Source organism: Ursus maritimus, unplaced genomic scaffold (genome assembly GCF_017311325.1).
Source record: "Ursus maritimus isolate PB19 unplaced genomic scaffold, ASM1731132v1 scaffold_9, whole genome shotgun sequence".
Taxonomy (NCBI): Eukaryota; Metazoa; Chordata; class Mammalia; order Carnivora; family Ursidae; genus Ursus; species Ursus maritimus.
This window is the reverse complement of record NW_024427107.1, coordinates 42,969,353-42,995,568: the sequence shown is the minus strand read 5'-3', so window position 1 is coordinate 42,995,568 and position 26,216 is coordinate 42,969,353. Positions and strand designations below refer to the sequence as shown.

General features: G+C 42.5%; 1 protein-coding gene across 1 annotated transcript in view; it reads right to left on the bottom strand.

Annotated features, from left to right (window-relative positions):
* Positions 1 to 26,216, bottom strand: part of LAPTM4B (lysosomal protein transmembrane 4 beta) — a 71,329-nt gene that overhangs the window by 28,494 nt on the left and 16,619 nt on the right. Inside the window, exons 2-3 of the mRNA XM_040625794.1 lie at positions 17,559 to 17,670; positions 10 to 83 (exon numbers count right to left, since the gene is read on the bottom strand). Coding sequence (XP_040481728.1) covers positions 10 to 83; positions 17,559 to 17,670 — 186 coding nt within the window. The remainder of the gene's footprint in view (positions 1 to 9; positions 84 to 17,558; positions 17,671 to 26,216) is intronic.

Genomic DNA, 26,216 nt, shown 5'->3' with positions numbered 1-26,216 from the left:
GCTGCTTACCTTGTACGCTCCGTAAGTGGCCATGGCACATATCAGGATCATGAGAAGAGAAATTGCAATCGCAATGCACATGTCTGCCAAACGGTGAGGAAAGAAAGAAGAAAATCAGTAGTAGATCCACTGTTTTCAACTTTTGTCTCTCCTCAAAGCATTTTGCTTACAAACCAATTATAGGTGAGAACTTAAGTAAAACACCCAGAGCTCTTCTGGAATTTGAGAAAACAGTTAATGGATATAAAATGTCAAAAAGAAGTTCTCCCGAAACCAGGTAAGTGTCTATAGATAACAGTCTGACTTGCACAGAAGTTTATTTTGAAAATGAGAAAGAGATATTGGTTACAGGCATTAAAAAAAGTTTGGTCTTCTGGCCTTCTGAATTAGATACACAATAAATTAGTTATTTTTGAAACATGAGTGTCTAACTTGTATTTTATAAACTCGTGTGTGTCTTGTGCTATTAAAACCCTCCACTGGGGGCGCCAGGGTGGCTCAGTTTGGTCAAGCGTTTGCCTCTGGCCCCGGGTCATGATCCCAGGATCCTAGGATCAAGTCCCACATCAGGCTCCCTGCTCCGACAGTCGGCTTCTCCCTCTGCCCCTCCTCCCACTTGTTCTCGCAAACTCTCTCTCAAATAAATAAATAAATAAAATATTTTAAAAATAAATAAATAAAAATAAAACCCTCCACTGCCTTTCCATCTCATTTTAAATCAAACGTCCAATTTCTTATCATAGCCTTTATGTCTGTGTTTTTTCTAGAGCATGTCTACCTCTCCAATCTCATCTCATACTTTCTCGCTTCCTACAATCCAGCCACACCACTCGGTGCCCTAAGTACGAGAACATTCCATCATGGGGCCTTGCATTTGCAGTTCCCCCTGACTGGAGTCACTCACGTTTTCACAGGAGTACCACCTCTGCCTTTTAGGTTTTTTAAAGATCCTATTTGAGGGGGAGAGAGAGTGCATGCACAAGTGGGGTGGCGGGAAAAGGGGGCAGAGAGGGAGCCCGACAGGGGGCTCGATCCCAGGACCCCGAGATCATGACCGGAGCCAAGGCAAACGCTCAAGCTCAAGGGATTGAGCCACCCAGGCGCCCCTAGCTCTGCCTTTTTCATCACTGAGGCCTCAGCTCAGACACCAACATCTCCAACGGCTCTTCCCTGCGTTCTAGGTAAGGCAGCCCGTCCAGTTCCTCCCACGTCAGCGTCGTATTTTCTGTACGGCACGTATCACTACTATCTTACTTACATCTGTTGTGTACTGTCTGTCTCCCCATGCTAGAGGCAGCTTTCTGAGGAAAGAACTCTCTGTATCTTGTTTCCTCCTTCAACCCAACATACAGAAGGGGACAGACGCCCACCACAGTAGCCACTAGCCACAGGGAGGCACTGAGCACCGGCAATGGGCTCAATCTGAACCGAGATGTGCTGTAAGACTAAAACATACTCCAGAAAGCAAGGACCTAGTCCACAACAAATGTAAAATATCTCATTGATAATTTTTGTAAATATAAAATATTTTGGATATACTGAGCTAACGAAGATAAATTATTAATTTCACCTGTGTCTACCTTCTTTAAATGCAGCTGCTAAGCAATGTTAAATTACGTATGTGCTTGCACTCTATTTCTACTGAACAGTGCTGATCTAGAACAATGCCTGTATCACAGGAGGGATGAAACGAACATTTACTCAAGAGGTCATGTTACTGTTCCTTTAGAGATGCAGGGGAGCACATAGGACTGGGGTTCTAGTGCGGGGTGCTCACTAGCTGAGAGAGCACAAAACCATGCAGTCAAGGATCTGTACGGTGCGGACAGCGTCCAAAGCACTTCACAGACACCTCATTCACCAGTCCCAACTCTGAGACAGGCCTTGCTCCCACTGAGCGGACTGCAGAACTAGGCTCGGAGGTTATGTAACTTGCTGAGATAGTATTTGCATCAAAAGGCTGAACTGTGACTAATCGAGCTCTGGGGATTTCAGATCTCTGGCTCTTTCCGCTAGGAGTCTGCAGCTTCTACTTCAGTTTTGAATACTGACCCGTGACCCAACCTGCCTGTCACTTCCTACAAGTATTTCTCCAAAGGAAAACCTTCCACTTCTAGAACCATCCTCTCTGTATCCTTAGCTTTAGAGATGAGAGGACATTTTAAGCAGGAGGTCTATGTAAAATGCAGATATATCGACAAAGACCATTTGCATCTTAAGAAAAAAACATGATTCCTGAGATTAATCTACAGATTTAGTGCAATGAATTCATAATGATGCTGGTGACTTTTATTAAAGGAATGAAAATCTGATTCTCAAAAAAGAAAAACAAAACACTTGGAGGGTGATTAGTACTAGTCAGTACTTAAAAGCTCATGATTTCTGGGGTGCCTGGGTGGCTCAGTCGGTTAAGCGTCTGCCTTTGGTTCAGGTCATGATCCCACGGTCCTGGGATCCAGCCCCACAGCTCATCAGCTGCTTCTCCCTCTCCCTCTGCCCCCTACCCTTCTCGTGTTCTCTCTCTTGCTTGCTCTAAGTAAATAAATAAAATCTTTAAAAAAAGGATCATGATTTCTTTTAGGATACATACATAGTTTGTCATTTATAATTTTAATGCTACATTAACTTACCTTTTACCTCTTGTGAGGGAAGAGATACCTACAAGAAAAGTTCATGTGTGCCTCATAGCATTCTTGCAGGATCAGCGGAGGGAATAAACTTGAATGCATTTTCCATGCAAAACAAAGGCCGAGAGACTGGTCTAACTCCTTACACGCAAAGGGAAAGCCTCTCTGTACAGAGGCACATATGCAAATACACACGGATGCAGTCTAGTGCCTTCATTTGCATATGAAGCAACGAGGGTTACCGGGTTCTCCGTTCCCACAGAAAGCTATGACCACAGTGGGATGTCCACCGTCTGCTCTTATTTTCCCCATGTATCCGCGTGCTTTCTTTCCTCAGCGAACTGGGCACTGTGTTATTTCATTTAATCCTTATAACAACCCTAAGAGATTAAGTACTATTATTATCCCCATTTTAGATAAGAAAAAGATGACCCAAAGAAGGCAAGTAACTTGCCGGAGGCTGCCCAGCTAGTTAAGTGGTGGATGGGATATTCTTCCCAAGCTGTCTAACCCCCGAGTCAATACTGTTAGCCAGCATGCTACCCAGCTGGGAAGGAGGTAGATCACAGGCAGTGACGCAGGTCAAAGTGCAGGGAAAACTACACAGCCCCCTAGAAGGAGCTGGACATCAGTATGGACTTACTATGTGCAAAACCTATCCGAATTTATAGTAATCTCTGAAACCTGCACTCAGGCAAAAGTTTAGTACTTTCTTGTCTACTGAGATGGTGTCCAAATTCTGTACAAGCACATTTTATAATGAGAAAAAAATTAATTTAATGGAAGCCAGCCCATTTATAGGATATTCTTTATTCACAGATTTTAAAAGAGACAGATAGGCAGACAGACAAACTCAAAGCTGTACTCAAAAATTTTAAATAGTAACATAACCTACAAAAATTAATATAACCTGCATATCCTACTCTGAAGTAAAAAGAAACTCCAGGACTAAATCTCATGTAATCATAAACAATGTTTAAATGTACATCTTTCTCATAGAAGAGAAATGTATTTTTTTTAAAGATATTTATTTATTCGACAGAGACTGAGAGAGAGCACACAAGCAGGGGGAGCTTCAGGAGAAGGGGAAGCAGGGGCTCGATCCCAGGGAGCCAAAGGCAGATGCTTAACTGACTGAGCCATCCAGGAACCCCACCAAAGAAGAGAAATTTAAAAGGCACAAATAAAAGTCATAAAATGTCCTATTACCTAATGACATACGACTTACCTTAAAAAAATGTTAATCTGAGATGAGGAAATTTTGAAAATTCTGTTCATAAAAAATGATTATACCAACAACACTGACCAGACTGAACATACGATAAGCATATGAAATAGCTTAGGTAGAATCAAAGTGTAAACTGAATAAAAACACAGAGCAGGTAAGATAAAGCAGGCTCATACGCATTCTCTCCCAGCAAACCGGCGCACATGTCAGCTCCCCAGAAATAATGTGTAATGCACCATGGTGGACATAAATTACTCTGAGGGACTAAAATTAATTCCTTTTATTTATTTTTATTTATTTTTTAAGTAGATTCCACAGCCGTGTGGAGTCCAACATGGGCTTGAACTCACAACCCTGAGATCAAGACCTGAGCTGAGATCAAGAGTCGGACGTTTAACTGACTAAGCTACCCGGGAGCCTCTAAAACTCATTCCTTTTAATTATGTCACAGGTAAATGAGGAAATGATTCTATTAACAGTGTATAGATTTCTATAATCAGTAATAGTACTGTTCAGCAACAGGGATATCCTTTACTTATTCTTGGCACAGTAGCTCCCAGTAGCAATCCAGTCAGAGCACACTGTCCTCACACTGTTCCCTAAATTAAATTCCTGCTTTAATGATGCAGTTCTAATTTGAAAAGGATCCTAAGAAAAGCTACACCACAGGGCACAAAAGGCTAATTAGACTATGTTTTCTGATACTTACTCAATTAATCATTGAAACAGAATGGGCTATAAAGTTCTCTGAAATGCCTTTTTCCTTCTAAACTACTTATTGTCAATTATTGGTGAGACTGAATATTTTTTCTTGATTAATCACCCAAATCTCTCATTTCTTTCTTCTGCTCATGTCCCCCCACTTTTTCCCATCTGAGTTGGTTTCTATCTCTTATAACTGAAAGTGTTCCGCCTAACACAATTTGCGATAGTTCCTTATTAAGAATATTACTTTTTTGTCTATCGTAAATGTTGTAAATCGTTTTCCCAATTTATTTCTCTTCCAACATTATTATGTTGGCCTTTGATATGAAAAGGTGTTATGTAGGCCAAGTGTGTATATGTGTGTTTTCATACAATTTTTCAAATCATTTCTTGCATTGTCGTCTCTTGGCCTTGATGTCATGAAATGCCTTTGTTTAAATATTCTTATTTCTAATTCCACTTTCCCTTATATTTCTTGGATTTGGTTCCTTTCCACGAAACTTGCAGCTAGCTAGATAACTACTTGATTCATCTTCCCATCTTACTTCCTTAGTCATGAGTCATTGTTAGGTCTCAAGTTTCTCTCATTTTTGGCCACATTCCTGGCACTGCAGTTTATGAAAACAAACACTATGTGGGGCATATTCTCACCATTAAGTCTGAAGGAGAACTGTTTTCAGATGGACTTGCAGCCACACTATGAGCTACTGAAAGCAAAATACAAAGCTCTAAACCCCCAACAAGGGCAAAAAGAAAACACAGGTTCAAGTTCCTACTATGGGGTCCCACATTCTGAGGTTGAAAGCCTGGGGAGGAATAAGCAATAAGGCACTAGTTTTATTCCATTCAAATGGAAGGAAGGTTCTAATATACTTTTTGTATGTGTGCGGCAATTGTTTACAACCTTTTACTGAAGTAGATTCAGACAGAAGAGTTTTTTGGTAATTTGGCTAATTTACAATTTTATTCTTAAACTCAAAATTTACTTCCTGAATACTCGATAGGTGTTTATTCAAAATGTATTTCCTGAACACTCAACAGGTGTGTAATACGGAATAGACACTGTGAGGACCTCATCAGGACATAACCTCTTTCTGATCCAGAGTGTCTACTGGGAAGGGAGGGAGGACGTCAAGAGGAGATAACTAATGAAGAGCTAAGGGAGGTCAGAGGGGGATAAAGGGGAATAAAGGGGAATAAAGGGGAAAGGGGAATAAAGAATTTACTGGAGGGGGTGCCTGGGTGGCACAGCGGTTGGGCGTCTGCCTTCGGCTCAGGGCATTATGGGATCGAGCCCCACGTCAGGCTCTTCCGCTATGAGCCTGCTTCTTCCTCTCCCACTCCCCCTGCTTGTGTTCCCTCTCTCGCTGGCTGTCTCTATCTCTGTCAAATAAATAAATAAAATCTTTAAAAAAAAAAAAAAAAAAAAGAATTTACTGGAGATGTGGTTATTTGGGCTGGGCTGTTTTCTTCCTCGTACGTTCTTTTTTATTGAGATATAATTCACGTGCCATAATATTTACTCTAAAACCGTGTACAATTCAGTGAGTTTTTGGTAAAATCACAAAGTTACACAGCCCATCACCACTAATTCCAGAATATTTTCACTCTCCTGAAAAGATCCCCCACACCCTTAGCAGTCACTCCCCCTTCCTCCAGCCCCTGGCAGCCACTCATCCATCCACTTTCTATCTCTATAGATCTGCCCATTCTGTACATTTCATATAGTGGAATCATATACTATGTGGCCTTTGTGTCTGGTTTCTCTCACTGGGCATAACGTTTGTAAGGTTTACCCATGTTGTCAGGCCCTAAGATTTAAAATAAGCTGTAAAAGGTTAGGAAGGATTAGTTAATTCAATAATTTACTTCAACTGTCAAGTTCAGAGAATCTCTCTTAAACCTCTACTCTCTAAGATAAAGAGATCAGCTCATGCCAGGTATATGCTTACACTGAGATGTATACTGACATAACTAAGTCTCTATATGAAAACAGAACAACCAGGGTGCCTGGTTGGCTCAGTTGGTGGAGCACGTGACTCTTGATCTTGGGGTTGTGAGATCGAGCCCCACATTGGGTGTAGAGTTTACTTAAAAATAAAATCTTAAAAAAAAAAAAAGAAAGAAAAAGAAAAACCAATAAACAGCATTTACTTTTTTTGGTGTGATTATGTTCACTGAGAACCAAGATATGTGTCTAGACCACAAGGAGAATGAAATACAAGAAATTTATTTTTTTATTTTTTTAAATTTTTTTTTTGGTTCAAGATTTTTTTTTATTATTTATTTCAGAGAGAGAGGGAGAGAGAGCGAGCATGAGAGGGGTGAGGGTCAGAGGGAGAAGCAGACTCCTCGCTGAGCAGGGACCCGGACATGGGACTTGATCCCAGGACTTCGGCATCATGACCTGGGCCGAAGGCAGTCGCCCAACCAACTGAGCCACCCAGGTGCCCCATTTTACTCGTTTAAACAAATTTAATGAAAAACATGAACAATCTATAGATTTAATGCAATGCCTATCAAACTACAAACAGCATTTTTCATAGACCTAGAAAAAACAATCCTAAAATTTGTATGGAATCACAAAAGACCCCAAATGGCCAAAGCAATCTTGAAAAAGAAAAAGAAAAAGCTGGAGGCATCACAATTCCAGACTTCAAGTTATACTACATTGCTGTAGTAATCAAAATAGTATGATACTGGCACAACCATAGACACATAGATCAGTAGAACAGTACAGAAAACCCAGAAATGAACTCACAATTATATGCTCAATTAATCTTCAACAAAGCAGGAGAATATCCAATGGGAAGAAGACAATCTCTTCAACAAATGGTGCTGGGAAAACTGGACAGCAACATGTAGAAGAATGAAACCGAACCACAGTCCCACACCAAACCAAAAATAAACTCAAAATGGAGCAGGAGCTAAGCCTGACACCTGAAACCATAAAAATCCTTGAAGAGAACACAGGCAGTAATTTCTCTGTCATCGGCTGTAGCAACATTTTTCTAGATACATCTCCTGAGGCAAGGGAAACAGAAAAAATAAACTACTGGGACTACATCAAAATAAAAAGTTTCTGCACAGTGAAGGAAAACAACAACAAAACTAAAAGGCAACGTATGGAATGGGAGAAGATATTTGCAAATCGCATATGTGATAAAGAATTAGTATCCAAAATATGTAAGGAACTTACCAAACTAAACATCCAAAAAACAAATAATCCAATTAAAAAATGGGCAGCAGACATGAACAGACATTTCTCCAAAGACATCCAGATGGCCAACACACACCCATAAAAAGGTGCTCAACATCACTCATCATCAGGGAAATGCAAATCAAAACCACAATGAGGTATCACCTCACACCTGTCAGAATGGCTAAAAACAACAACGTAAGAACCAACAAGTGTTGGTAAGGATGTGGAGAAAAAGGAGCCCTCCTGCACTGTTGGTGGGAAGGCAAACTGGTGCAGCCACTGTGGAAAACAGTATGGAGGGTCTTCAAAAAGTTAAAAATAGAACTACCCCATGATCCGGTAATGGCACTACTGGGTATTTACCCCAAAAGTACAAAAACTAATTCAAAGGGATATATGCACACCGTGTTTATTGCAGCATTACCTCCAACAGCCAAATTATGGAAGCAGCCCAAGTGTCCATCGACTGATGAATGGATAAAGGTGTGGTATGTATATACAATGGAATGTTGTTCAATGAAAAAGAATGAGATCTTGCCATTTGCAACAACATGGATGGAGCCAGAAAGTATAATGTTAAGCGAAATAACTCGGCCCCAGAAAGACAAATACCATATTGATTTCACTCATATGTGGAAGTTAAGAAACAAAACAAATGAGCAAAGGAGGAAAAAAAAAGGAGAGACAAGCCAAGAAACAGACTATAGAGAACAAACTGATGGTTACCAGAGGGCAAGAGGGTGAGGGAATGGGTTAAATAGGTCATGGGGATTAAGGAGGACACTTGTAATGAGCACTGGGTGTTGTATGGAGGTGCTGAAACACTATATTGAACCCCTGAAACTAATATAATTACACTGTATGTTAAATATTGGAATTAAAATTAAAAAACTAGGGGCGCCTGGGTGGCACAGTGGTTAAGCGTCTGCCTTCGGCTCAGGGCGTGATCCCGGCGATCTGGGATCGAGCCTCACATCAGGCTCCTCTGCTATGAGCCTGCTTCTTCTTCTCCCACTCCCCCTGCTTGTGTTCCCTCTCTCGCTGGCTGCCTCTATCTCTGTCGAATAAATAAATAAAATCTTTAAAAAAAAAAATAAATAAAATAAAATTTAAAAACTAGTAAAAAAATAAAAACACGTACTATCTATATACATATGAAAAATTTTGGAAACATTACTGATGGACACGGAAGATCTGTATTAACTGGAAAGTTGTAAGTTGTAATCAGATATTTTATTTTATTTACTTACTTAAGTTTTTAGAGAGCACGTGAGCAGGGGCGGGGGCAGGGGCAGGACAGAGAGAGACAGAATCTTAAGCAGGCTCCACATCCAGTGTGGAGCCAGACGCAGAGCTCAATCTCACAACCCTGAGATCATGACCTGAGCCTAAATCAAGAGTGAGACGCTTAACCAACTCAGCCACCCGGGTGCCCCTGTAATCAGGTATTTTTAAAATGTTAAAATGTTTGTATCTCTATAAATTCACTAAAACTCATTGAATAGTACATTTAAAATGGGTAAGTTTATGGTATATAAATAATACCTCAATAACACCATTAAAAAAAAAAAAGAAGTTTAACTAGACAAAATACCACATGTAAGGTATTATTTCCCCCTAGGTTAATAAGTAAGTTTAACACCTGTAATTAACAAATATGCAACAGGACTTCCTGCGAACTGGACAAGTTGATGTTAAAGCATAAAAGAAAAAACGAATAGGCAAGACTAGTTAGAAGGTTTCTGAAACAGGAGGACCGCATCGGGCTGACCACGTATTACAGCATGTCTGCACTGGGGGCTGGCACTGAGCATTCGTTCCCGCCTTCCAGCGCGTCTGCCTATTCTGCATAGACCACAGAACTAAAATCTGAATTTTCCAGACTGTCTTGCAGCTGGGTGCTGGAAGGAGAAAGGTCTCCCCAGATACACGGAGACACATAAGGACAACTTTCCTCCAAGCAAACACCTTGGGCCCTGCCCATGGCCCATCTAGTCTAGTTTCGGCAATAATCCTGCCGAATCAGCACACTGAAACCGCCCCCTCCAACTCCTTTCAATCTCATCATTTTGATACTTGATCTAATTCTCATCCCCCAGCCTCTGTAACTTGCCACGCTGGTTTGCCTTCAGCAAGAAGCCTGTTGAGTTGTCAAGCAAGAATCTCTCCAGCCTTGATGTTTGCTCTCAGTAATTTTCTATCCACTGACCCCCCGCCACCTGCTCCGTGGCTAAACCACTTCACTCATCCTTGTTGGAGAGGGAATTGAGCTTGACCTCTTTCCCCTACTGCAAAATCCCGCTTGAGTAAAGTTTTCCTTACCATCTTTAACAAGTGTCTGAATAACTTTCTCAACGCAATAACACTGAAAAAGCAAGTCTCGGAAGGAGGTGTACTATGTGAATCTAGTCTATAAAGTTCAGCATGAAAATTAAACAACAGATCAATTAGTGATACAAATATATGTGTACGTCTATAAAGAAAAGCAGAGGAATCGTCGAGAGTTCAGCAAATGGCTCTCTGAGATCAGAGGAAACAATATGCAATCAGGAAGGGACACAGGATTCTTTGGAAAATATGGTAAAATTCAACTTCTTAAAGTAAGTGGTGGGTACACAACTACTTGCACCATTATTTGGTATTCTGTAAATACTGTTTTATACAGGGATGCCTGGGTGGCTCAGTCAGTTAAACATCTGCCTTCGACTCAGGTCATGATCCCAGCGCCCTGGGATTGAGCCCCATATCTGGCTCCCTGCTCAGCAGGGAGTCTGCTGCTCCCTCTCCCTGTGCTGTCTCTCTCTCAAATGAATAAATTTTTTTAAAATACTGTTTTAGGGGCGCCTGGGTGGCACAGCAGTTAAGCGTCTGCCTTCGGCTCAGGGCGTGATCCCAGCGTTCTGGGATCCCCACATCAGCCCCACATCAGGCTCCTCTGCTATGAGCCTGCTTCTTCCTCTCCCACTCCCCCTGCTTGTGTTCCCTCTCTCGCTGGCTGTCTCTGTCTCTGTCAAATAAATAAATAAAATCTTAAAAAAAAAAAAAAATACTGTTTTATACCTATTCACTATTTAATAGAGATAACTCCACAAAAAATGAAAAACTATAAATTATTATTAATGAAAAAAAGGAAGGTGGATGTTCATTGTACATGAAACTTTTCTGAAAGGTGTGAATTTTTCCAAAATAAAGATCTGGAGAAAAAACAAGATCATCACACTAAATCCCTGCTAAATGGTAAATCACATCCTGACTTCAAACACATTAAGATGCTAACAGCAGCAACAGCAACAAAATTCATCAGAGAAGTTGGGTGCTTATTCCTCCTCCATCCCTCGCCAACGTGGCCCCTCAAACGAATCAAAGGAGTCTGTAGGCGGAGCACCTGGGTGGTTCCGTTGGGTAGGTTTCTGCTCAGGTCAGGATCTCAGGATTGTGGCATCCAGGCACTGGAGCCGAGCTCAGTGGGGAGTCTGCTTCCAGATTCTTTCTCTCCCTCTGCCCCTCCCCTGCTCGCTCACTCTCTCTAAATCTTTTTTTTAAAAAAGGGATCCGCAGGCTTAATGTATCTAATTTTATATTTTTTTAAGATTTTATTTATTTGATAGAGGGAGAGAGACCTCCTTCGGGTCTAGGGATACTCATTGCTGGCCTTGATTATCCATGTCACTTCATTACCCCTAGTGGTCTTCTTACATCTGTATCGTTGTAAAAAAAAACTCCTTGACAATATTCATTGAATTATCTTTTTTAAAAAATAAGCAAGATGGGGCGCCTGGGTAGCGCAGTCGTTAAGCGTCTGCCTTCGGCTCAGGGCGTGATCCCAGCGTTCCGGGATCGAGTCCCACATCGGGCTCCTCCGCTGGGAGCCTGCTTCTTCCTCTCCCACTCCCCTGCTGTGTTCCCTCTCTCGCTGGCTGTCTCTCTGTCCATAAATAAATAAAATCTTTAAAAAAAAAAAATAAGCAAGATGTAGAGAATGTGTAGAATATGCAACCTTTTTGAGCCATGTGATTTAAAAAATAATTACATAGAAGGGAGCATGGGAGGCTGGATGCACGAAACTGAAGGGCCGGGATGGTTCCTCTGGCACCACTTCCCCCGCTGCCGCATAGGTATGTCTACTTCCTCAATACTGTGGGGATCTTCACGCATAGTGGACAAGCTGTGCAGACTGCCTGCCAGGCTTGTGCGGGGGTATGTGAACAGACAGCAGGCAGGCAGCCTGGAGAGCAAGGAGAGCTCTCTCTCGGTGCCAAGACACCTAAGGACAGCCCTAGCCAGTCATTCTTCACCCCCCCCATTTCTTAGATTTTAATTTATTTATTAGTTAATTAATTAATTTAAGAGAGAGAACACACATGGGGTGGGGGTTAGGGACAGAGGGTGAGGGAGAAAGAGAATCCCAAGCAGGCTACATGCCCAGTGCAGAGCCCAACTCAGGGCTCGATCCCACAACCCCGAGATCATGACTTAAGCCAAAACCAAGAGTCAGATGCTCAACCAACTGAGCCACCCAGGCACCCCATTCTTAAGATTTTTTTAATCAGGGGCACCTGAGTGGCGCAGTCGTTGAGCGTCTGCCTTCGGCTCAGGGCGTGATCCCGGCGTTGTGGGATCGAGCCCCACATCAGGCTCCTCTGCTATAAGCCTGCTTCTTCCTCTCCCACTCCCCCTGCTTGTGTTCCCTCTCTCGCTGGCTGTCTCTCTGTCAAATAAATAAATAAAATCTTAAAAAAAAAAAAAAAAGATTTTTTAATCAAAACTTTCAAACATACAGAAAAGCACAGTGAATCACCATCACCCTTTGGCTTGTACTGTTCCATCTCTGATCACTCCGTTTTTGTCCATTCTAACCACTGGTGGAAATCTTTTTGGCTATTATGAATAAAGCTACTATGACCTTTTTTTTTTTTTTTTTACTATGACCATTTTTATACGTGGCTTATGACAGACACAAGCATTCATTTCTGTAAGGTCCATATCTAGGAGCGGAACTGTAGGGTCATAGGGTAGATGTACACTTAGCGTTAGTTTTCCCAAAGTGGTTGTACGGTTTACACTCCCAGGAGCAATCTGGGAGTTCCAGTTGTACTACATCTTTATCAGCAGGTGGCTTCATCAGTTCAGTTAATGCTGGCCATTTCGGAGGGGTGCAGTGATTCAATACTGTGCCTGTAATTTGCGTTTTCTTTACAACTAATCATGTGAAGAATATTTTCGTATGTTTATTGGTCATACGGATTTTTTAAAAAGATTTTTATTTATTCATGAGAGACAGAAAGAGAGAGGCAAAGGCAGGCTCCCCACTGAGCAGGGAGCCCGATGCAGGGCTCCATCCCAGGACCCTGGGATCATGACCCGAGCCTAAGGCAGACGCTTAACCGGATGAGCCACCCAGGTGTCCCATGCATATCCTTTTTGTGAAGTGTGTGTTTTTCTCTCATTACTTTCACCCAGAACCATTTACTGAAAAGATCATCCTTTCTCCCATAAATGTAGTGGTGTCTTTGTCCTAAATTAGGTGGCCATATATAGTAACCACCCATTCTTGATGATTTTTCTGTACCCTTCCTTCCTTAGGCCAAGTGTGTCTACTTGGTAAATAAAACTAAGTTTGACCAGAAAGACACATCTGCTGCAAAATTAATCAGAAATTAATTTGAATGACCTGCTGTTTGGCACCATGCACAGCACTGACACTTCCTGTCACAATTCTTTGCCAATTCATTAAAACTGCCACCAAGTCTACTTCTACTCAAAGTAAGTTATGAGTGTACAATGCAATATGCCATACATACATGCTTTTCAATCATTATCCTTTGGTCCTCTAAGTCAATACACTGAACTATTTTTTTCATTAACTTTTTATTCTGAAATCATTTTAGACATATAGGAAAGTTACAAGAACAGTAGAAAGTTCAGGTATATGCTTCATCCTGCTTCCCCTAATAGTAATCATTTATCATCAAAACCAGGAAATTAACACTTATGTAATACTATTAATTAAACTACAAAACTTGTGTGAATTTCACTTGTCTCCCCCTTATTGTCCTTTTTCTGTTCCAGAATCCAATCCAGTATCTCATACTATGTTTAGCTGTGTCTCTTTAGTTTCCTCCGATCTATGACAGTTCCTCATTCTTTTCTAGTACATTCAATTGGGGGGGAGGGTGTAACATAAAAATATGTATTCACGTATAAATTTTAAAGATGTATTATCACTAATGTTTTTCCATTATATAAAATATATATGAAAATACAAATGTGAAAGGACTGAATTTTTTTTAAGAGAAATCCTCATTTTTTCTTTCTTTGTTCCAGTGGATTCTCCCTTATGCCTCATTTTGATGTAAATAATACATCTTCTACCGGATCATTTTAAGAAAATACCATATGGAAAAGTGAAACACATTCCTGCTCTGTCCTTCTGGATAAAATCTGCAGATGGCCACCACCATTCCAAAAAGATACCAACTTCAAATTGCTATTTAAAGCAATTGATTGTACCCATTTCAAGGATTATTTAATTCTATCCATTTGTGAGTTAAATATAGAAACGCTGTCAAACACAATGAACTTTGACCTACAAATTTGTTTTAAAAAGGAGATCAGGGGCACCTGGGTGGCTCAGTGAGTTAAGCATCTGACTCTTGATCTCAGCTCAGGTCTTAATTTCAGGGTTGTGAGTTCAAGCCCCTCATTGGGCTCCCTACTTTAAAAAGGGGGAGGTGGCACTTGGGTGGCTCAGTCAGTTAAGCATCTGACTTCAGCTCAGGTCATGATCCCAGGGAGTCTCAGCCAAGAGTCTGCTTCTCCCTCTCCCTCTGCCTCTCCCCCCTGCTCATGCTCTCTCTTGAGCGAGTGCACGCATGCTCTCTCTCTCAAATGAATAAATTAATCTTTTTTAAAAAAGGAGATCAAAGCATGTGAAAAGGAAATGTAAGCGAAAAGAAGTTAAAAAAAGACTCACTCAAGGGAATATCGACTCTTCCGTACCTTTTTATAACATGTGATTTAAATGACTGATAGACAGTCCTAACCGTAATTACACACTCTTCATTCATTCCTTTCAAATATAGGAGATATGAGAGAAACCTCAAATGCACTGGAATTAATATCCAGGACATTAGAGAACAATTACTATTTTAAACTCAAGTACCAGCAAGCCTTTGAAGTCAGCTAAATTAAGCCTATACTGTCAGAGAGACTCATTACCCACCTTAATCTCTGGCAATTAGAACAAGGCATATAGTGTTACTATCTGATTCAGAGAGAACTATAGCTGTATCATTTAAAACAACTTCTTCTAACCTCAATTACCTTAGAAATGGAATCCCGCTACTGGACACAGTGAAAGATAATTTGTTTTTAAATGCCAATCAAACATTGTATCTATAGCTTACATAGTCTTTTAGCTCAGGGAGAGAAAGGCAGAGATATTACTTCAATATTAATAGAACTCATTATCCTTTCTGGAAGAATCCATAAGTGTAACAGGGTTATTCAAAATCGAGAGAAGGAGTGATGTTATAGCAGAAGTCCCATCTCTGTCTGACAAAGTCCCACAGCCCAGGAGAATATATTGTCCTGACTGTTTAGTACATATTACAAAGCTATGGTGGTGGAAGGTGACAGACAGCGTCTCCTGGGGGCACCTAGGTGGCTCAGTAGGTTGGGCATCCAACTCTTGGCTTTGGCTCAGGTCATGATCACAGGGCCAGGAGATTGAGCCCCGCGTTGGGCTCCATGCTCAGCACAGAGTCTGCTTGTCTCTTTCCCTCTGCCCCTCCCCCCAACTCATTCTCTCTCTTCCTCTCCCTCCCTCTCTAAAATACATAAATAAATCTTTAATTAAAAAAAAAAAAGAAGAAGAAGAAGAAAAGAAAGCATCTCCTGGTTTTCTGTTTATTTCACCATCAAGTGCTCTCAGGCTCCTATTCTGACCTCTACTGTTGGGGCTCCTACAGGGCTCAATCTGGGACCCCTTTCCTTTTCCCTTCACTATGTCCTTAACATAAATACCATTTTTAGGCTGATGTCCTCAAATTTACATCAGCCCAGACATCTGGGTTCTGGGTTACAGAGTCACATACCCAACCACCTTTCTAATCTCTCCACTTTAAGACAGCTTGTTTAGCTGGAACATACCTAAATAAGGATGGTTAGTAAAACAGGAAAATATACTGAGCACTACGATGGGCCAGACCCCATTCTAAGCGTTTTTCATGTACTAATTGATTTAATCACCACGACAACCCCATGAGGCAGATATTATGATCACCCTTGCCTCTCAGTGGGAGAATGGAAGGCACACGAAGAAGTAACCAGCTCCATGCTCACACATTGAATACATGGCTTGGTCAGGATTCAAAGTAAGGTCTTCTGCTTCAGAGCCTAGACTCCTAAGGATCTCGGTGAGTCACTTAAAGCAAAGTCGAGCTGCCTCCCCCAGGTGTGCTCTCATCTCCCGACCCCAGACTCTCGCCCCCCTGAGGATTGGTCTTTTTGTTCATGCTGGAAAGCAGGGATCATCTGATTCCTCCCCTTCCTTCCTCACCCACACTAACAAAGTCTATCAGTCCTACTCTTCCCCATCCTCAGTGCAGCCTGGATCACAGGGAAACACCCCCAAACTAGTCTCCGGGCTTCTGTGCTCACAGATCAGTCTCCTAAATGCATCTTCCACTCAGTGACGAAAGGGAGCACCACAAAACACACATCCGTGCATAACCACTGAACAGCGATTTTCTCACCCTGAGAATAGAACCCACAAGCCTCACAGTCTTCCAAATGTTCCTGGTCTATCCCTAAAACTGCATCTTGAGTCACTGTCTCCCCACCTTACTCATTTTGCCCCCATTTTTTTTTAAATGCATTTACAGTTCTCCAAAGCCAATGAGAATTAAATTTGCATGATCTTTTGTTTGGGATTATGCACAACACTGCCCCTTTCAGTCAGTGTGGACACAGCGTGACTGTAATTATAAAATGTTCAGGTGTCCATGATCTTAGAGCTGGGGCGCCTCAGCTCCTTCTGGCCTATCCCACATCCACATTCCTGTGTACGTTTCTACTTATTGGAAAAAGACCCAAGTCTACCAAATAATGAGCAACAGAGTTTCTGGAACAGAGAATGATCATCTCCTACAAGAAAGGTAAATGCAGAAACACAGAAGACACAATGAGATAGATATGTGTGAACCTTTTGACCTTGCTTCCGGCCATTTACTCCCCATCCTCTCAAAAAGGCCAAAAGGCCCAGAGTAAAAAGATTATGACAAAGCAATAATTTAAAAAATTGGAAGGTTACTGTAAGGTGGAAAAAAAAAAAAACAACAGAGATCTCATTTAGACTCCGGCACTCAGAACAGAGGCAGAGCACGTGCGGCACATTAGTATTTGTTGATCTGATTTGCAATGATGGAAAGGGAAGTATTCGTTCAAATGCGCCCGTGAATCAATATTTGGAATTCAACAGGAAAAACTGGCAGCAGGATTCCCTGCCCTTGAAAAACACCAGAAGGGGGCGCCTGGGTGGTGCAGTGGTTAAGCGTCTGCCTTTGGCTCAGGGCGAGATCCTGGCGTTATGGGATCGAGCCCCACATCAGGCTCCTCCGCTATGAGCCTGCTTCTTCCTCTCCCACTCCCCCTGCTTGTGTTCCCTCTCTCGCTGGATGTCTCTCTCCGTCAAATTAATAAATAAAATCTTGAAAGAAGAGAAAAGAAAAGAAAAGAAAAGAAAAGAGAAAAGAAAAACACCAGAAGATCTATATCTGCTATCTGATGTACTTACTGGCATCATCCATGAACTCGAAGTCGCCTCCTAGCTCAGAACTTGAAAAGTGGTACTGGTCTGGGTCAGCCAGGGCACTCAACAGAATCAGCAGCACCACAGCATTGATGATCTGCAACAAGAAAGAAAAAAATCTAAGTACCCCCACGACTTGGTCCTTATAATAGGAACTTGAACTGACCATATGGAATTTTTTTTTTAAAGATTTTATTTATTTATTTGACAGAGATAGAGACAGCCAGCGAGAGAGGGAACACAAGCAGGGGGAGTGGGAGAGGAAGAAGCAGGCTCATAGCGGAAGAGCCTGATGTGGGGCTCGATCCCATAACGCCGGGATCACGCCCTGAGCCGAAGGCAGACCCTTAACCGCTGTGCCACCCAGGTGCACCTGACCGTATGGAATTTAACTTCAACAGAGGCTCCTGCTGTTCCACACTAAGCCACCCCCCCCCCAGGGGGCCTGCGAACATTCCCAAGGTTTTGGAGGCAGCCAGGGGCTCGTGGCCTGGTCGTGGGAGACAGGCAGATTTCACCTCCCGCCGCCTAGGGGCGGAAACCCTAAAGCAGTGAGCAACCCGCTGGCACAGACACACAGCAGCCCTGATGCCCAAGGTGGGAAAAACACACCAACTCTCCAGTTAGCGGATGCACTCTGATAAGCAGGATGCACTCTGATAAGCAACCACGAGCCTTGGCAGGTGATCAAACATTTTCACAGCATCAGGCAATCTGAGCTTTGAGACCAGCTAGGAACAGAGTCAGAGAATGAATGCAAAGCCACGGCAGCCAGGATCGAACTTGCCGTTGTAGCACAGGTGAGCCCCTTTCCAACCCAGGCCCACGTCTCTGCCTTCCAATACTGCAGAATACACATCCCTCGGGTACTTCAAACTTAGCTCGTCTAAACAGAAATCACCTTCCCTCACCATCACCCATCTCTGCTCTTTTTACGTTCTCTATCTTAAAAAAAAAAAATAGCATCACCATTAATAATTAAAAGTGGAAAACACTCAGGCACTTGTAAGTGGAGTCTCTTGCTTAAGCCATCCAATAACCTAGCGAACTCGGCACTAAATTATCGCCACGTCATAGACGAGAACACTGAGGCTTGGGGGTGATGAACATGACATAAGATGATGCAGCTAACAATCTGCAGAAATGGGATCTGAATCCAAGTTTAATTCCCAAACCCAACCTCTTAGCTTCCTGTTGATATTTGAAACCTGATTATCTTTGGGCTCACCATCTCTCTTATCCCCACATCCGACCAACTGAGAAATTCTGGCTGTTCTTCTCGTGCATTTCTATTTCCTTTGTTCTTCCTAACTGTCCTTGCTGCATGCCACGCACGTGTACCAGCCGTAGCAGGGCTGGCGGGGCGAGCGTGGGGAGAGCTTAGGTGAAGCTCCAGATGAGAATGGGTTTTTTTCTTTTTCTCCTTTTTGTGTGTTTTACTCTGGTCAAAATGCGAGGAGAAAGTGAATAACCATGAAGATTATATAGAGGAAATTCTTTTACAGCAGTAACTAAAGGCATATCCTACAATAAAATTCGTATTTGGTACACCTGTTTACAGAAGAGGTTCAAAGGGAGTGTCAGGTGGCTTGTTCCACAAAACATCTACTCCAGAATTCATTTTCTTTTTAAAACGTTTATTTATTTGTTTGTTTGTTTGTTTGTTTATTTGAGAGAGCGAGCGAGCAAAAGAGAGCGAGCGGTGTGGGGCAGGGGGAAGACCAGAGGGAGAGGGACAAGCGGACTCTGTGCTGAGCATGGAGCCCCACATGGGGCTTGATCCCAGGACCCTGAGATCATGACCCGAGCCGAAATCACGAGTCAGACGCTCAACCAACTGGGCCACTGAGGCACCCCAGAATTCACTTTTCTTTTTTCTTTTTTCTTTTTTTAAGATTTTATTTATTTATTTGACAGAGACAGCCAGTGAGAGATGGAACAAAAGCAGGGCGAGTAGGAGAGGAAGAAGCAGGCTCCCAGCGGAGGAGCCTGATGTGGGGCTCGATCCCAGAACACTGGGATCACACCATGAGCCGAAGGCAGACGCTTAACGACTGTGCCACCCAGGTGCCCCCAGAATTCACTTTTCAATGGCAATCCGAAGCAGCTGTTTTAGGAGTAGTGTAGGATTTGGAATAATTATTTTTCTTCCTCTTTTTTCCAAATTGTCTCATATAGTCTGACTGCTTTTTGGAAAAAAATTGTAATAATGAGAATGAATAGCAATTTCACAGAGTATACACACACGTAATACGTATGTAAAACTATAGACATGTGTATATATATATGTACAAACGTACATATATATAAAGCTAATAAAAGTACCACAAACATGTGGTTAAAATTTTTTTTAAGATACGAAAGGGTACACAGTGAAGTCAGTCCCATCCTGTTGCTATCCCCCAATCAGCGTCTCCACCATGGTTATTAAAACCACTAGTTTCTTGTTTCTCTTCAGAGTTACGAGAAACTTCATAGCATGTTTAAAGAGACTGTGGTTAGCCAAACTCTATTTGAAGAAAGCTTTTCAGAACACATCTGAAGCTTAAAGGAAGGTATGAATTAGTTCCATAACTGGCCTGTGATGTTTGGCAAACATGCACTTTGATACATGCCGTCCAGTTTTCTTGGCATTTCATTCCCTCCATACTCTTGCCTTTGCAAAGACAGCCCAAGGATTATGGACTGAAAGAAGATCAGATGGAACCACCTGAGAATGTGTTTTTTGAAAATGTAAGGCACCACAAAGACAGCATATTCACTGTTATCGTAACGGGTCATTTTTAAGGTTGCAAAGGGAAGACATAGATCTGGGACTCACGGGCAAAGCTTTAACGAGGGGAGGGGGGAGGAGGCAGGCAGTGCGTCCGGTTAAGGAAATGCAGGACGCAAGTTTAGGGATCCCGTAGGGCTATCGTTACAGAGCTTGGCTTTTATTTTAAGCATAACGAGAAGCCAATGAAGAGTATTAAGAAAGGGAAGAATGTGGGGGCGCCCGGGTGGCACAGCGGTTAAGCGTCTGCCTTCGGCTCAGGGCGTGATCCCAGCGTTATGGGATCGAGCCCCACATCAGGCTCCTCTGCTATGAGCCTGCTTCTTCCTCTCCCACTCCTCCTGCTTGTGTTCCCTCTCTCGCTGGCTGTCTCTCTGTCGAATAAATAAATAAAATCTTAAATAAATAAATAAATAAATAAATAAATAAATAATTAATTAATTAAATTAAATTTTAAAAAAAGGAAGAATGTGATCTGATTGGGGCTCGAATGAATAGATCAAGCAGAACATCTAGAAGGGTGACTGGCATATGACGGCCACTCAAGTTAGCTCACTTACCTCTCCCCACCTCAACAGGAACCACACAGAAGCTCGCGGCTGGCTGGGAACACCACCTGGCTACCAGATCTAAGCCAGTGCTATGCTGTTGCTTTCCTGGCCTTTTGGTTCTGATGCATCTGTCAACTCTTTGTTTTGTCTTTTTTCTGATTTCAGATTTTATTACAAATTTACAGTAATCAAAACAGCGGACCACTGGCATAAAACAGACACGTGGACCAATGGAACAGAATTGAGAGCCCAGAAAAAGCTCGTGCATATATGGTCAACTAATGTTTGCCAAGGGAGCTAAGAATACTCAGTGGAGAAAGCATCTGTCAACTCTTAATCAGCTTGTTATTATCCCCATGCCTGGTTTACTTATCACAATACATTTACTAACTGCAGCAACAGACAGGCACTGTGCTTAAGCGCTGGGGAAGAATTCTCCAGGACTCAGAATACGAAGTTAAATACGTCATGTGCCCAAATAACACAAAACATATAGCAGTAAGCATGCCAAGAGTCCAGAGAAAGGCGAATGGGAGCTCGGAGAAAGGAATTACTGAAGCTTGAGGCTGAGATCAGGGGCCCAGGGAGGTGCAGTAGAGATGGGAGCACTTGGACAGGGGCTGGAAAGATGGCAAGGTTTTGGAACCATAGCAGTGTGGAAAAGAGCACATTCAAATCTGCGTAGGGCCTCTGGGATAGGGGCCTGTAGTGAACATAGCGAAGTAGCTTGATGCGGCTGCACACAGCATGCACAGGTAAGCATAATGGCATGAGAGCAGAAATGCAGGCTGGGAGAGGGGTGGGGGGGTGGGGAGCACCTGGGTGGCCCAGTCCGTTAAGCATGGGACTCTTGATTTCGGCTCAGGTCATGGCCTTGGGGTCCTGGGATCGAGCCCTGCCTTGGGCACCCTGCTCAGCGGAAAGCCTGGTTCTTCCTCTCCCACTCCCCCTGCTTGTGTTCCCTCTCTCGCTGCCTCTCTCTCTGTCAAATAAATAAATAAAATCTTTAAAAAAAAAAAAAAAAAAGACTGTGGTCTTCCAGGTTACTCTCAGAGGTTAAGTCACCTTACCTCAGGCCCCAGTGTGGAACACCAAGGCCTTTCCATGTGCGGGCAGCATCAACAGAGCCACAGGAAGAGACCAGATGCAAAGATAACAGGATGCCAACAAGACCCGGAGATGTCAAGGCTGGGTGATGGGATACACCTTGTTCTTCCCAGAGATAAGGGAAATCACAAAGAGACAAAGGTGAGGCTGACTGTAGACACGTTGCGCTGGAAAATACTTCCAGGATGTCCAGTCCCAAGAATCATGTTTTCTGCTTGTTTTTAGCCCCTTCGGTGTTCAGGCCTGCCCTCAGTTTTGCTCTGACTGCCTGAAGCCCAGCCTTCCTGGTGTCCCTGCTCTCTCCTGCTCAGTCTCTGCGCACGTCACATCACTCCTGACTGAAGAGCTCTGGCCACAGGTCCAGCGTTCTCGCTCCACGGTGGGCCCTGGTTCCTGCCCCTGGCTGCGCCCTAGCTGCTCTGCTCACTGCCATCTTCTCCTCTGTACCACCAGCCCTCACGAGCCACAGACCACAGACCACAAAATAGTCCAGAGAGAGGGGACGGCAATAAAACAGAGATGTTAATGTGAGGTTACCCATCACAGAAGCCCCGTCACCACTGTGCTCTTTTCATCACAGAGTGAAATTTTCGTAAGAAAAACGTGTGCTGCCACGTATTTCCTGTGTCATAAAACCTCTACTGTGGGATGGGAATGTGCGCGCCATGGGAGACACACATAGTGAATACAGTAGGGTGACAGGTGATCCACGGGGCCCGAGGTCTGTGCAAAGGAGCCAGAGAGGACTGGCCACGGCAGCGACTACACAGAGCCAGATGGAAAGGTCAAGTAAGCCGAAGCCCAGAGAACCCCGGGTAAGAAGTACTTCCTGAAAGAGAGAAAATGGAAATCACCCAATCATCAGTCTGATTAAGAATGAAATGTCACCGCAGATGCGAACCTTGCCAGGAGCCCATTATGTAACGACCACGGCTGATGTAAATGTAAAAGAAAGAGTGGGCACACTTGTGATCTTGTTCAGCTAACGCTCACTTACACTTGGACTTCCTTTGTCTGTTTTGGTAGGTCGTGTACAAACTGTTCCCATTCTATTTACAAAGTGTTCCCGTGGCGTCCCGTATTTTTTCCTTGTTCTTGACAATCATTACTTCCATATGTAAATAAATTCGACTTCTGTCCAATTACTTAAACGGTTAGGCCCTTGTATATTCCCCAGGGACCCAAAATGCTCTTAAGCTTTAAATCATGTGTCACATCTAAGTGGACAGTGATACCTAAAGCTTCGATCTCAACAACTGAAAGTGTCCAGTGTAATAATTATCAGCTCATTCCTTAAAAAGTCTTAATAAAAGAACTTCAATAACACTCAAACCCACTGAGATGATAATTACACAACAGTCAGAAAACTGCACAGAGGGGCGCCTGGGTGGCACAGCGGTTAAGCATCTGCCTTCGGCTCAGGGCGTGATCCCGGCATTACGGTATCGAGCCCCACATCGGGCTCCTCTGCTGGGACCCTGCTTCTTCCTCTCCCACTCCCGCTGCTTGTGTTCCCTCTCTCGCTGGCTGTCTCTATCTCTGTCCAATAAATAAATAAAATCTTTAAAAAAAAAAAAAAAGAAATCTGCACAGAAAGTGCTGTCCAAAAAGGACTGCAGATTTATCTATAATGAAAACTTGAAACGAAAGTAGAATGACTTAATAATACTGCTACCAAATAATAGAATCCTAAGCTTTAAAAATCATATTTTAAAAAGTGTTAACAATAAAAATGTTCCCAGTATGTCAAATGAAAACTACAGCATAAAAATGTTATATGATTCCCATTCTAATATTTACATGTGTGATAGGTTCACACGTGTAAATCACAGACTAAAAACACTAAAACAATTTTATATATAAACCAGGGAGTAGTTTTGCAGATGACTTGTACCTTTAATTATCATTGTACCTTTTTTTGTATTTTCCAGAGTGCCTAACATGAGCATGAACTACTTTTAGAGTTAGGAACAATTATTTAAAACTTCAAAAATATTTTTAATATAAAATGTTGTAAAATATTATTAAACCTGATTCTCTAAAAAAGAATTAATAGAAAGAAGATGACCAACAACAAGTAAATCTGGCCAGGCATTCAAGTCAAATCTCGGAAATAGATGTTTCAGGGGAGAAATGTCAGAGTAAAATAAAATAATAATTATTAAGGGATCTGCCACTTCTGATAATGGCGAAGAAGTAATACAAACGAATTTCTCTCTGAGAACAACTAGGAAATCTGTGAGAATATGTGAGAGCTAATGAGGCAGTGAAGAATTACTGATCCAAAATCCAGGAGAAGGCAAAAGTACCTTGGGGGCATCTGTTGATTCCAGAAAAGACAGATGGGTGCTAAGAGCCCGAGCAGCACCCCTGACAGCCTCACTGGGCCAGGGAGTCAAGGGCCTCCTGGGTGGGGGTGGGAGGCAGGTGCCACAGGGCTTTTCCCTAAGACCCTGCAGGGGCCTCACCACTGGAGGAAGGTGAACCAGAAGGAGACAAGCCTTTATAGGGACACAGCCCAGCCTTGTATGATCTGAGTCTTGAACTGGCTTAAGCCACTGCCCAGGTGCTATAGACCCCAATAAAAAGCTATTAAAATCCTGGTGGAGAAAGATCATCCTATGCCGTGAATTATTTTAATTTTTCAAATGCAATGAACAGAATACAGCAAACAGGAAAAGACAAGACTCTCAGAACAGGAATGAGCAGAAAGAACAGACAATAGAAACATAGGTATTCTCAATACTGAAGTGAGACAGCGTGGCCTTTAAAGTGGCCATGCTTATGAAAATCAAGGAGATAAAGAAAAAAACACAGGAATTTTGGTAGGCAAATAGCAGCACAAAAAAAAAAAAAAAAAAAAAGGTCAGGACAGATTTGAAAAGGATAAGGAGGCTCTAGAATAAAAACCAGCAGAAGCCAAACCAAGAACACAGTGGATGCATTTAGCCCATTAGACAAAGCGCAAAAAAATTAATGAGGGGCGCCTGGGTGGCTCAGTCGTTAAGCATCTGCCTTTGGCTCAGGGAGCGATCCCAGGGTCCCGGGATCGAGCCCCGCATTGGGCTGGGAGCCTGCTTCTTCCTCTCCCACTCCCCCTGCCTGTGTTCCCTCTCTCGCTGGCTGTCTCTATCTCTGTCCAATAAATAAATAAATAAATCTTAAAAAAAAAAAGAAAAGAAAAAAGAAAAAATTAGTGAGTTATACTTTTGGACAAAACTGAGGGAATTTGTCACCAGCAGCTTAGAAGTAAAGAAAGCATTGAAGGGTATTCCTTGGGCAAAAGAAAAATGATGTCAGATAAAAGACTGAAGATGTACAAAGAAGAACAGAAATGATAATTATGTTGGCAAACGTGAATACTGATAACACAAGAAGAGTAATGATGACTTATGAGTGCAAAATAGAAACAGATTCAAAATGGACAACAGCATATAAACCAAGAGCAGATAATTGGAGTGGAACTGATCTTAAATCCTTGCACTGCCCAGGAAGAGGATGAAAGTACCAGTTACTGTGAGATTTTAAAAAGTCAAGGATGTTATGTTGTCGTCTCTAGGGTAACCTTTAAGAGAAGAGTCAGACTTGAGTAGTAGATACGTAACTGTTCAGTAATAACCAAGTTGTTTGTATTTTATGCATCTTCTGTATGTGTGCAATACAGTAAAAATGGTTAAAAGTAAAAAATAAATATAGATAATCAGATACTGTTTTGAGATAATTGGCTAATTTTTTAAAACTTTTTTTAAAAAGTAATCTCTATGCGCAACGTGGAGCACAAACTCATGACCCCAAAATCAGGAGTCATATGCTCCAACAACTGAGCCAGCCAGGCACCCCTGGTTGGCTAATTTTAAATTCCAATATTTGGGGGGAGGGGGCGACTTTAAAGCTCATAATGGCAGGGGCACCTGGGTGGCTCAGTCAGTGAAGCTGAAGTGGTTCAGTCTGACTCTTGATTTTGGCTCAGGTCATGATCTCAGGGTTCTAAGACTGAGCCCCACCTGGGGCTCTGTGCTGGGTGTGGAGCCTGCTTAAGTGTCTCTCTCCCCCTCCCTCTGCCCCTCACCCCCTTTAAAAAAATAGTAATTTTAAAAAGCTAATAATGGCAGATGTGCCTTTCACTTGGGTCCAACTTCAACAGGAAAATCAAAATGAAATTATTAAGTTTTGAACTTTTTATTTGAAGTAGCTCTAAATCTAATTTTAGAA